General features: G+C 44.6%; 1 protein-coding gene across 2 annotated transcripts in view; it reads left to right on the forward strand.

The window, feature by feature from the left end:
• PAX7 (paired box 7) overlaps positions 1 to 13,118 on the forward strand; it is a 148,934-nt gene that overhangs the window by 77,180 nt on the left and 58,636 nt on the right. For both annotated transcript variants that reach the window (XM_073316339.1, XM_073316341.1), the window contains exon 6: positions 11,854 to 12,019. In XM_073316339.1, the coding sequence (XP_073172440.1) occupies positions 11,854 to 12,019 (166 nt within the window). The remainder of the gene's footprint in view (positions 1 to 11,853; positions 12,020 to 13,118) is intronic.

A 13,118-nucleotide genomic window follows, 5' to 3' on the forward strand; every position in this document is an offset into this window, starting at 1 on the left:
CCTGGGGACTCAGCAGAGCTGGGAGGTTTCCGGTGTGAGGGTTCACCCTGCTGTTCCAGGAGCTAGTCACTCCCTTTGTGGTGCTTCCCCCTTGTGTATTACAGCTTTCTCCTTTAAAAGCCCTCCTCCCTACCAGGCATGATTGGCAGTGCTGGAGGGGTGGGGCTACTTTAGCACAAGGAGTCTCCCCAGCCCTTTCCTGTCAGTGAAGACTTTATACACCCCTTCACAGGCCCAATCCTACAGTCCTAGTCCAGGCAAAACCCCTACTGAAGTCAGTGGGAGCCAGGACTGAATAAGAACTTCAGGACTGGACCTATAATTAGGCAAGATCAACTTGTTTTGCTTTCATAGTGCAAGGGATCCCTATGAAATGAACACGGGAGGTAATTTACAGCAGCAAATGGTGATCCATTTCACACTGGTTTAGTGCTGAGCGTAAGCTTGCAGCGTAGACATGGAGGAACTAGTTCAGATGGAATAAGCACTGGAACATGGTTTTCATTACTTTACTTTAACTATCAGACCAAAAAGGTTCAGATAAGCTGCACCCTTCTCTAAATTGAACCTCTAGGTCCACCTCTGCCACCATCCCATGTGCATTTAAAGCAAATAAGGGTGCCACTTATCCAGTGCTTAGAGCCAGTAAAATTCATGGCACTCAATCTGTTCTCCTGGCGATTACCCCAATTTTGCAGGTCTGCTATTTACTAGGGCACCAATTTAGTAGATTTCATTGTGGTTAACAATGGAAAATGTTTCTTAGAATCAAGCCTGGTGTTTGCCAAGATATTTTAATCTTTTATCTATTTCCCACAGCACTGAAGCTATTTTTGTAGAAGATTCATAGCTTTTTCTGTTGCAAAGAAAATCTCCACAATGTAAATCAACGTGCTGCTGTTTTGTTGTTAAACCCTATCGCCAGCCAAACAATAGCAGTGGGAAATCTACTTCCCAACACCTTATTCACCTCAGTGAGGTGTGTACATCAAAGCCTGTTTTGGAAGGCTTAAATGCAACTGTAACACTGTTAAGATTGGGCCATCTAAGAAGCAGGTATTCAAGCGGAGATCAGGCACTTAAATAAAAAACCTCTCACTACTATGCAACTGCTTTATGCCATCAGTGAATTTATTCTAGTGTCTTTCAGCTTCCCAGTTTATCCCCAGGACATATAGTTTGCAGGGGAGATAAATAGATAACTGAAAACAGTGATTTTATTCTTCATTTTATTTACTTAACAGCATTTCTTTTGACCACTGAAATGATCATTGAGAAATTCTGTATATATGCTGTAGAACTGGAAGATACTGCAAAACAATGTTCGCAAACATTCATTCATATTCCAAACAGCTGTTCAGTCCAGCCATAATTTTAGTCCTTTTTATTTGCTAGATGCAGATATTAATAACATCCTTCATAAGATGAGTAGGAAGGATGCACCGGTGTGCAGTGCTCTGGACTGGGACTCAAGAGCCAAGGGTTCAATTCCTGATTCAAACAGAAGATCTCTGTCTGATGTTGGGCAAGTTACTTAATTTATCCTGTGCCTCAGTTTCCCATCTGTTAAAATGGAAATCATAGTTTACTGCCGCACAGGAGTGTTGATGATAAAATCCATTAGTGATTGTGAGATGCTCAGATACTATGGTGATTAGGACCATATAAGCAGATGGATGAAACGTTGGTTGCAAAAGCGCTTGAGAAATGGGTTACTCGTTGTATTAACACATGTACTTATATGTGAATGACTGTATTCATGAATGGACAATAATATTTATTATTTGTTGTTCATTATCTGTTATTCATTATTCCCTATCCTCTTGTTTAAAAACAATTTCAGGCATCCAATCAAGGATCAGAAACAATGTCATAGATGACCAGTCACACATCTTGAATAACTAATGGTAAATAGTGAATAGCTGAATTAAACAGTTGGCAAACAGTCCATATTATTCAGTCCAACCCATTCAGTAGATACTTACAGATAACTAACACATTCACAGTTCCTAGGATTTTCAAAGAGAAAAACCAGCTACATTAATTGGATAATTTTGTTTGTAAAGAATAGTTCGATCATCTCTAATAATATTATTTAATATTTATATTGTGGTAGCACCCAGAAGTGGTAGGGCCCTATTGTGCAAGGTGCTGTACAGACATCGGGTCTGTCTACACAACCAAAGCTGTGCACAGGCTAGCCTACCTGAGCTAACTTGAATCCAGCTAGCGCAGATAACAACAGCAGTGACCATACGCTTCAGGGTAGGCTCGTGAGACAAGTATGTACCCAGGGTCCATGGCAGGCTTGTACTCCGAGCTGAAGCCTTCACTGTGCTGTGTTCACTGGTATTATTACCCTGCTGGCTGGGTTCAAGCTAGTTCGCATAGGGTAGCCTGTGCACGGCTTTTGCTCTGTCGCAATACTTGTACAGGTAAATACAATGCCTTGCTTCAAATGTGCATGCTTACGACCTAAACATATTTATAAGCCGCTTTCTAAATCTGTAGAGATTTGTCAAAATCTAAATAACCTTTGATGATCATTTGAGCGGCGCATGTATCTCTCTGTTGTCTTTCCTGCGTTTCTCATCATCTGGCAGAGGAAGCATATGGGTAGCTCTGTTTAGCAGTCTTAGGTAGTTATATGACCCCCGCACTGTTATCTGTGCATCTCACTAGCTTTACTGTGTAACTCCCTTATCCCCATTTTACAGATTGGGAACTGAGGCACAGAGAGACCAAGTGACTTGCCCAAGGCCTGTGTCAGAGCAGAGACCTGAACCAGGGTCCCAAATTAGTGCTCTAACCACTGGGCCATCCTTCCTCAGGCATATGTGTTCAAAATTTGTGCTCTTGATGGTAGATCAGAGAAAGGGGCCATGGTGATTTATTTAGTTGTTATGTCATTAGAATGTAAATGATAATAAAGAAAATTATACAAAAGCTCTAGGGGCCCTGGCAATTACATTTCCAATACAATAATCCCCCCACCAGCATTAAAAAGCAAACATGAAGACAGGAACAATAACTCAGCTCATCCAGTCAGCTCCAAAAAGTGCCTTTCCACCCCCATGTCCCCACCATTCTGGGAACATACCCTCAACCCTCTCAGTTGAATAGCTGGTGATTGTTCAGGACATTTACAGGTGGACTGGACGAAACATACACACATAAAATTCACTATAGGAAACAATCCTGCACTGATCCCTAGGAGTTGATTGAGGACCCAATCATGCAAAACCTAAGTCACATGAGCAATCGTTATGCCTAGAGTTGCCAATGTTGGTTGGACATATTCCTGGAGGTTTCATCACATGACGTAATCTTTAATTAAAGATTAATCTGCGGACTCCAGGACAATCCTGGAAGGTTGGCATCCCTAGTTATGCCAGTAAGTCACCACGTTGACTTCAGACTCTTCATGGGATTGGGCCATATATGACTAAATAGGTCTCTTCCATCCCTGATTTCTGCAACTCTTTGAACATGTGGAAGCAAACGCATGTTGTGCCTTTTCCCTTCTGTCTGAGGTTGAAGGCAGGACTTGATTGTTCCATCCCTGTTTTCATTTACCAGTTCATTCATCCCATCCATCTTCCTCCAACATCGAGTCCTCATTAGGCTGAGGAGGAACACAGCGGTCTTTCTTTCCCACGAGAAGCTCTTCCTGACCTCCCTTCCTTCTCCTTGTCTGACAAATTGTGGGAGCTGACCCAGATCTCGACGTCTGCTGGGATAATTCAGTCCAGCCTCCCCTGGCAGGCAGCTGTCTTGGCCGTGTGGCTGTACTGGGTGCAAAGACAAGTGGCTAGTACATCGAGTGCGAGTTTTGGCAGGATTGGGTGCACGGGTTCAGTTTAAATAAGAACCAGCTCTGACCTTTGTCCCAAGTTCAAACCAAATCTGTCTGAGCTGCTAAGACAGAAGGTGGGTGGTTTTGTGGGTAAGGCGTTGGCTTGGTATGCAAGAAATCTGGATTCAATTCCTGGTTCTGTGACAACCTCCCTGAATGACTTGGGGAGGCTTCTTAGTTGCTCTGTACCTCATTTCCCCATCCGTAACATGGGGAGGAGAAGGAGAATGCTTTGTTTCTCCCACCCTTTGTTTAATTAGAACAAAAGATCCCTAGGGCAGGGACTGTCTCTGACTGTGCGTATGTACATAGCCCAGTACAACAGGGCCCTCATGGCAACTGACAGTCTCTAGACACTAGGGAAATACAAATAATAAGTTCAGATAACATTTTTATATGTTCATGAGCAAGCTTGGGTTCCTACATGACCATGGTGTTGGTAATCACAGTGGGGGAAGTTCACCCCATATGCAGAAGGTCTACCTGAGGCTTATGCACCGCTTACGCCCATAGGTGGTGGACTTAAGAGGTGTATAGGTTTCTTGGTGCAGAGGCCTGGCGTATGGGCTTTCTGCACAGGGACGAGTTTCCCCCACCGTGACTGGTTGGGCATTCCGGGATGGAATGCCATGCCCCCCAGTCCTTTGCAAGCACATACCCCACGGTATGATTTGTGTAGCATCATTGTCTCCTTTGTTCTTCCTGACAGGCTGTGAAGATCACTGCAGTGAGAGCAAATGGGAAAGGGAGAGTGAGACTAGAAAGGGGAGGTGGATTTTGCTTTGTGTTCACTAGCCCAAAAAGGGACTGTGTAAAAATAGCACCTCCCCATTCCACATATCTGTTCCTTGCATGTCGGCAAGCCACAGCAACTTCCTTTACTGAAACAAGCCTGGTTTCCTTACTGGTGGTCCCTGAAGAGTCAGTGCAGCTATGGGAGAACAAGCTGGGTTCTAATCTGCACCAGGCACATTCAGTGAAATTGCCCAACTAAATTCCAGCTGCGAAATCTGTCTTATTGTTAGAGATACCAGACGAAGAAACAAATCAGGTTGATTCTCAGATCCCATGTGGTACCTCTAATGCAGACGGTTAGAAGAATCTCCTCTCCTCCTTCCGATAGTGTCCATTTGAGCTGCTGTATTTACAATCACTTTTCAAGAGAGGCAATGTGAGATAATATAAGAGGTAAAGTCCCTATTAGCATCGGGTGTAAAATGAAGAGCAGCAACACCCTGTTCGGGCTCTGCCCAAAATTAAATCCATTTTTGGAATAAGAAACTTCATGCAGGGATATTGGACCAGCAATCAGCTCTTTGTAACCTGTCACTTCGATATATTGCACCGATGACATTGTGCAGACCCCAAATGTCTTTATCAGATGCAAAATGCTGCCTGCAGTGATCTAAATTTTGCTCCTGTGTCCTGTGCATCTTCAGTGAATTTACAGTGAATGGATCCCCCTGCAGTGAATGGACAAATGAACCCAAGGGACCTTTTGCCTCTTTTTAAAAGAGGCAGACTCCAGACATGCATGTCCACCTGCCTCCAGGTACCTTGTGCAGCCTCTTTTCCAAGTGCCAGACAGCTTGTCCTAAAGGAAGATACTAGCTATGCAGTTCTGCCCAAGCCCATCCTGATGGCCTATGGATGGGAACAATGCCGCAGCAGGCAGATGGACAGCTTCAAGGCTGCTTCCTCTTCCTCCTCTTCCCCTCCACCCCCCAATGGTCTGGTTTTAGCAGCCATGGCCTTCACCCTGGGCTTAACATGCTGGTAACAGGATCTTCAGGCTGGAGAATCTTTAGTGGCTGATAAAACCTTAACTGTTGTGAAGCGAAAGCAGGTTCCCTTTGAAGTGAGCCTCGCATTACAGTTAGATGCTTGAGCCTGTGTATTTTAACTACCAATAAAATGATTTTTAAGCTTAAAGCCTTGAGCCACCTTTAAGGGTGGGGGAAGGAAAGAATTGCTAACGTCATTAGCTGGAATGTATCTTCTTTTTATTTTTTTTTTCCGGTGGGTTATAAAGAAGGGACAGAATTAACCTGTTTCAGCCATGAAATGTCCTTCCCTCTGCAAAGGGAGATAAATCCTATACATTCCTTTGTGGATGGTTTCAGCGGTTTTGTCTGTTGGTTTTGTTTTAAAGGCCCTAATATCATCCGCTAGCCAGCCTCGGCTCGGAATCACTAGCGTGCAGTTGCGAAGCTCCTTGGGCGCACCTGTGTTTTCTTGTTATAATGAGTATTTATTATTTGGTTTACAACAGGGCCTAGAGACCCCAGCTACTGGGATCTCATTGTGCAAGGCGCTGCACGTACACACAGTAAGAGACAGCCCCTGCGCCAAAGAGCTTACAGGCTAAAGAAACAAAACAAAGGGCCGGGGAAAGAAAGTCGTGTTGCCCTCATTTTAAAGACTTCCACAGACTGCAGATCAGATGCTAAGTGACTTCACACAGGGAGCCGAGGAGGGAACTGATCTCTTGAACGCTCATCTAGTACCTTAACTACAAGACTATCCTTCCTCTCCAAGGATATGCACTTGTTAGTTGGAAATGTGGAACACATCTACACAATGCAGCCGGCAGGAAGACAGGAGTAAACAAACAAATAACCGTTGGCCATTCTGATAATTGCATGGCACTGTGAAGGGCGGTGGCAGGTCTCTGTATCAAGGCGAAGCCACCGTATGTTCCAACACAAACAGAAACAAAACACTGGGCTCAAGATGGGGTTGCGAGGCAACACCAGGGAGCAGATCAGTTTGGGACGGACTAGAAGAGGCTTTTAGGGAGGGATCTTCAGGAGAAATGGGAGGGTCTTTGGAGACTAGAGAGCCTTCCAAGTGCGGGTTGGTGGGATGAATTAAATGTGCACAGATGAGAGCAGGGAAAGAGCAGTAAAGGCAGCAGGTTGCTATGAGAATAGAAACACAAGCAGGTGAGTGCTTAGATAGGGCCGGATCCTGCTCGCATTGAAGTCAGTGGTCACATTTCCAATGTATCAGACCAATAGAGCTGTGAAGGGTTGAGCAGGGGGATCTTGAATGGGATTCCCAGGCCCTCACAATATTTGCACCATCGTAAGCTCACTCTGGTTCACTCACTGACACTGCTGCAGCGAGGAGCCTTGTGTTTCAATTTTGAACTTGTGTGTGTGTGTGAGAGCGAAGACAATAACCGTACATGATGTAACATAACATAACGCAAATCTCTCCGAAATTGCATTTTGATCATATGTTAGCCAATCCAACAGACAAAATCACCCGAGGGGGGAACAGGAGTCATTGTGGGTAGGTTGCTTGCCCATCCCTCTCCATGTGTTTCTTCTAAAACTCCTAATCCACAGTGGATTTGCCAGCATCTGGCTCTCAGTTATAAAAAGGAACTTTCCCACCCTGTCCAACTTCAGGAAAGTGTCAGAATTCAATGAAGTGGCTTTTACTCCCTTGGAGTGCCAGCCCTCTTTCTCTTCGGACTCAGAGATCTTGACCAACAGATATTTTTACCAAGACAGTTTCTCTCCTGTGTTGTCTTCACCTCTTCACCATCTCCAGCTCTGGGTTTGAACGGAAGCTCTTCAAGCCAAGGACCTTGTCGTCTTCATTGTCTGCCCCCTACCACTGCTCACCAATTGATCTGAATGTTCTGAATTTTCTTGGGTCATTGTCAACTGTTGCAGTGGGAGCAGGTGATGTTATAAGCAGAGGAAAGAGTCCCTGTTAGCATGAATGAAGAGGGATTGTGTGTGGGGGTTGGGGGGTGTTTGGAGTACAAATGGGGGAAAGGACAGGAGCATCTACTTTGTATGACCAATGAAAAACAAAATGTTAAATTATTAGTATTATTTATTATTTGTATTACCATAGCATGAAGGAGCCCTAGTCATGGGCCAGGACCCCACTGTGCTAGGCGCTGTACAAACACAGGGAAAAAAGACAGTCCCTGCCCCAAAGAGCTTACAAAGTGTTATGAACCTTGATGTGAATTCATCCTTTTGACCCTCCACTCTGTCCCTGATTTAGCTGGTAATGCTTGGGGATGGGTGCCAAAAACTGAACATGGGGAATCTGAGTAGGGTGGGTTATAGTGATTAAAGCAAGGAATTGAAAGTCAGGATTCCTAGGTTCAGTGTTCAGCTCAATCACTGACTTACTGTGTGGCACTGGATAAATCACCTAAGCTCTATGTGCCTCAGTTTACCTATCCTTAATATGGATATAATAACAATATTGTAGTGGATTTGTGAGTAATGCAGAAATTTGCCCATGAATTAAACACAGAGTGCACAATTGACTGTGGAACTCATTGCCACAAGGTATCACTCAGGCCAAGAGCTTAGCAGGGTTCAGAAAAGAATTAGACATTTGTATGAATAAGAAGAATAACCTGATTTAGAATAGTAAATATTAAAAAACCAAGACCTTTAGAAGAGCCATAAAAACTCAGGCTCCAGGGCATAAGTCAACCTCTAAATATAGAAGGAAATTTGCACTGGGGGAAGACTGTCCCATAACTACAATTGCAAGGATCCTTCCTCTGAAGCCGGTGCTGGCCACTATTGGAAACAGCATGCTGCGCTAGATGAACCCCTGGTCCTCTATTGCAATTCCTGTGCTGCTCAATCAATTAATTTCATCCATGTTTGCACCCCATTTGTGACTGCTTTGCAGTCAAGGGTCACTAGAATGAATACGCACCAAAAATGAATGTCGAGCTTCCGCGCTCCAACATCCACAGAAAGCAAATTTAAAATTCACTTTCTGCGAGCGTCCTTGCCAGAAACCTTGCTGTAGGAGTTACACCCCTCCAGTCAAGAAGCAGAAACAATACCATGTGACTTATGTGACCAATCATAACAAAGCAACACAAGCCATTCAGTAAATGAGATTGGGGGGGAGGGGGAAATTCATTAATGATTTTTAAATAACAAACAGGCCCCAAAAAATCATGAGTTCGCATGAATGCCCCACAAAGAGAAAAAGAAATCAAATTCTTTTGATAAATGACTGAGTGTAGATTATTATTATTTGTGTCTCAGTAGCACTTAGAGGCCCAAAGTGAGATCTATGCACAGAACAAACAGAGTAAAAGACAATCCTTCCTATTAAGAACTTGTGCTCTAATAGAAAGGCAGACAACAGGTGGGAGGAGAAACGGAGGCATACAGAGATGAAATAATTTACCCAGTGCAATGCAGCAGGTAAGTAGCAGACCCAGGTTGCCTGGCTCCTAGTCCAATACCACACTGAATCTTAGCTGGTCACTTGGGGCTTGTCTACCCAGTATAAGCTAAAGTGTGAATTTAAACAGCTATAGTTATACTGGTAATAATCCCCATGTGGGAACTCTTATTCCAGAAGAAAAGTGCCTTTTTCAGAGTTATACCAGAATTACTAGAGTATAAGTGGTAAAACTTTCCCATGTAGACAAACCCTTAGCTCTAATCGTGCAACTGAATGGTTTGTAAAGTGCTTTGAGATCCTCAAATGAAAGGTGCTATGGAAGTAAAGGTGGTTAGGTATTTTCTGACAAAATGTGTTTTAGCTGGAAAATGCCAGTTTGTCAAAACCAAAACTGTGTGCGGGAAAAGGTTGGTTTCTATAAATTATTTTACCCAAAAAATTTTTGGAAAATAAAGTTTCAAATTTGTCAAAACAGTATGACATTTTCAAAATGAAAAATTCCAGTTTTTCTGGTTCAAAATGGCTTTTTGTTTCAAAATTTAAGCTAACAATAGTAAAAAATACAAAATGGTCAAAACTGTGAAATGAAATCTTTCCAAATTATTGAAATGAAATGTTCTGATTGGCCCACCCCAAAACATGTATTGGATTTACAGTTTGTGAAACTTTTTGAAATTTTGACTTTTCAGCTCTTTAGTATCTCAGAAATGTTTTCAGGACAGGAAACCTCTCTCCATCCCAGCTGTACACAGAATGGCAAAATATTTATAATTTGGTACACCCACTTCGCAATGATGTAAATGACTGCATGAAGTAAGGGCTATGTAGGATCATCCCACCTTCTTTTTCACAGTTATGGTCCAGGATGCACACGTACTGACCCCTTCTCTATATGTGTCACCAGCAGGGTTTGGATCCGAAACCTTCAGCATCACACCACTTGAGCTACAGGAATAACTCCATTAGATGATAGCAGTAGTAGGCTGTTATCCACTAGAGTGTGTGACAGACAGTTTGCTAGTGTGTTACAAACAAACACACCTCTGAGTTTTTCCCCTTTGTCTTGACTGATCATGTTGAGTGTAAGTCCATTGGACTGCCCCATCCCTTTGCAGGGTCATAGATTTTAAGCACAGAAGGTCCATTATGATCATCTGGACTGACCTTTGGCATAACATAGGCCAGACAATCTCCACAGGGATTCCTGCAACAAACCCATATCCTTCCTCTTGCAGCCTGCAACTCTCCCCTGCTGTTTGGCCTCAGTCCTGGTCCCGACATATGTGAGTCCATACACTTGCCTACGCTGAACCTTGCTTGTTGCCGTAATCTCTCCAAGTCACTGTGCCCCAGCGTACAACCCAGTCACTAGCAGAATGCATGCACCTGGAGAGATATAGCAATGCATTAAACAGGAAGAGCATAAAGAAAACCTGTTCCCCACCTCCACCCCCCCGGGGAATTAAACTTACCCAATGTGACACAAAGTAGCCCATGAGGGACTATACTCATCAGTTTGTGGAACTACCCCTGTTGATTTCAAAGGTCTTTGCTTCAGGCCCTAAGTGAAAGGAAAATCAGATCCAGAGTCTTCACTGCATGCACAAAAGAGAGGTTTGCTTTGGTTCACCAAAACAGAGGGTGCTCTTGGGAACTACACCCCCCACCTTTGTCACCCCAGTTCCTAATCTGTCACTGAGCAGCCTGAAAGCCTGATGGAGAACTTCCCCACCCGCCCCCGAATGCTTTTCACTCTTGATTTTTGCTCCATTTTTTCTTGTCCCTGTGAAATTTAATCATGTTTTCTAGCCCTTTAGGCCTCACAGAGTCCAGCAGCTGCATTCTCATCTGGCTTGAAAGCTTATCCGCATACTTCTCAACCCCAAACAGGGATCGGTCCTCAGAGCCTTGCTGATTAAACACAATAAACCAGACCCTAGAAAGGGCTCGTGCAGCCCTTCACGCTATCCAGGAGGGAGATGGCTTGTGATAAAACACACCAGGGCAGACGCATGCATTTAGAAAAGCTCTTTTGAATCTCATAGGTAAAACAGGGTGATGCAAGCCCAGCTTTGCACATGCATAAATACTGGGCTAATTTTAATGCACAGCAATTTAGATGGGCTGCAGCGCCTATTGCAGGGAAGCCACGTGCAGTACTGATTTGTTGCAGTACAGAGAAACTAGGAGAACTCTGTATTCCTTCTGGTCCTGTCTTTTTAGCTTGTCAAACTTAGGAGCTGAGATGTTCATCTATCTATTTATCCTCTCTACCCGTGCAGACATTACGGAAACCTAATCCTACAGCATGATTCACAAAGTTGCCAGATAATGAGGCAGATGGACCCGATGACAGCAGTACCTCCACTTCCTAGGGGCCCTCTTGGAACGCACAGGCTTAGTAATTATCCTTTCTCTCACGCTTTGATACTTATTTGGCTCCCACTACCAGAGGATCTGAGCACAAACCAATGTTTAAGGTACTAATTCTCTCTGCATCCTTCTGACACAGGGCACTGCTATTATCCCCATTTTAGAGATGGGGAACTGAGGTACAGGTCACACAGCAAGTTTGTGGCAAAGCAGGAACCTTGACCCCAGGTGTCCCCAGTTCTAGGCTAACGCATTAACCACTGAACCATTCTGCCTCTCTCTTGCTCACCCTTCCTCTCTCTCACTATGATTCCTCCAGTGTCATGATCGCTATTGATCAGGAAATGCATCAGAGATCACGGTGAACCAGGACAGTCTCTGCAATGGATGGAACTCGGTACGATTCACCCTCTCTTTCCTGTCCTCCATCGTAGGTGTGGTTCAGTAACCGAAGAGCCAGGTGGCGCAAGCAAGCAGGAGCCAATCAGCTGGCAGCTTTTAATCACCTGTTGCCAGGGGGCTTTCCGCCAACTGGAATGCCGACTCTACCACCCTACCAGCTGCCAGATTCCACCTACCCAACCACCACTATTTCCCAAGGTGAGCACCAACTACCAGAATAAAGTGGTTGGTTATTTCTTGGTCTGTTCTCATCTATTATTCCACTCCGCCAGCCAGACCACCCTACCATGCTGGATTCCCATCACTACCTTCCTTTGAAGCAGCTGCTCTATGCAGGTTGGCCTTGATTGGGAGGCCAACATTTGATTCAGGCGGATGGAAGCTCAATAGTTTCCATTCCTGATACCAAACACAGCCGGTCTGCTTAATATCCATTGGTCAATATCCCCTGCATCAAGGTCTCCCATGACTATGGCAGCTCCACTTACCATGTCACTGAGAGTGGAGACTAGTGAATCCAGAGTGAATTCTATGTGGGACCGGTGACATGGCTCAGCTGAGTGAAACACTGGCCTCCCACCCAAGGGGAAACCTACATGTGCAGCTGCTTTGACCGTGAAACCAGGCAGGTGGGAGACTGTGCCACATTGCCTCTGTATTTTTCCCCTTTTTAAAAACAAATCTTCCAATTACAATCTACATTTGAAAAGCCAGGCCCAGCTCTGTCCAGTTCTGCAGCAGCAGCCATGGAAAGTCACATAAGAATAGTATCGGAGCCCGTTTAACAGAAAAAACAAAGCGTTTTGCACTGTAGTGAGTTGGACACCAGCAACCACACACACAAGGCTTTAGGCACTGGGCAGCAGCTGACAGGTAACCTCCGGCACTGGAGTCCGAATTCAAGCCCCTTGCACCAGCTCTTGGATTTGGCTGCGGAGCTGGTTTTCTGGCTGGGTGGGGATGCTGGGGTTTTATTCAAAGGCCGTCCAAGTCAGTGGAAAGTCCCCTGTTGACTGCGATGGGCTTTGGATTGGGTCCTTACAAAGGATCTTACAACCTTAGGGACCTCAAACCAACATCTCTTCCTGCCTTGTGTATCCTGCGTATTTCTTTCTAGACTGAACTGTCCGTAACATCTCTTCCTCCCTCACCTGCGCCGCCCCAGCAAACTGTGGGGAGAGGGGTGTTGTTGGAGAAGGAAGATTTAGAAATAGTAGGGAGGATTTGGGGAACACTACTGGAGCTTTTTCAGGCGACTCGATCTCCAGACCTAGGGGAATAGAGAACGCCGAATGGA

This window comes from Lepidochelys kempii, chromosome 18 (genome assembly GCF_965140285.1).
Source record: "Lepidochelys kempii isolate rLepKem1 chromosome 18, rLepKem1.hap1, whole genome shotgun sequence".
NCBI classification, from domain to species: Eukaryota; Metazoa; Chordata; order Testudines; family Cheloniidae; genus Lepidochelys; species Lepidochelys kempii.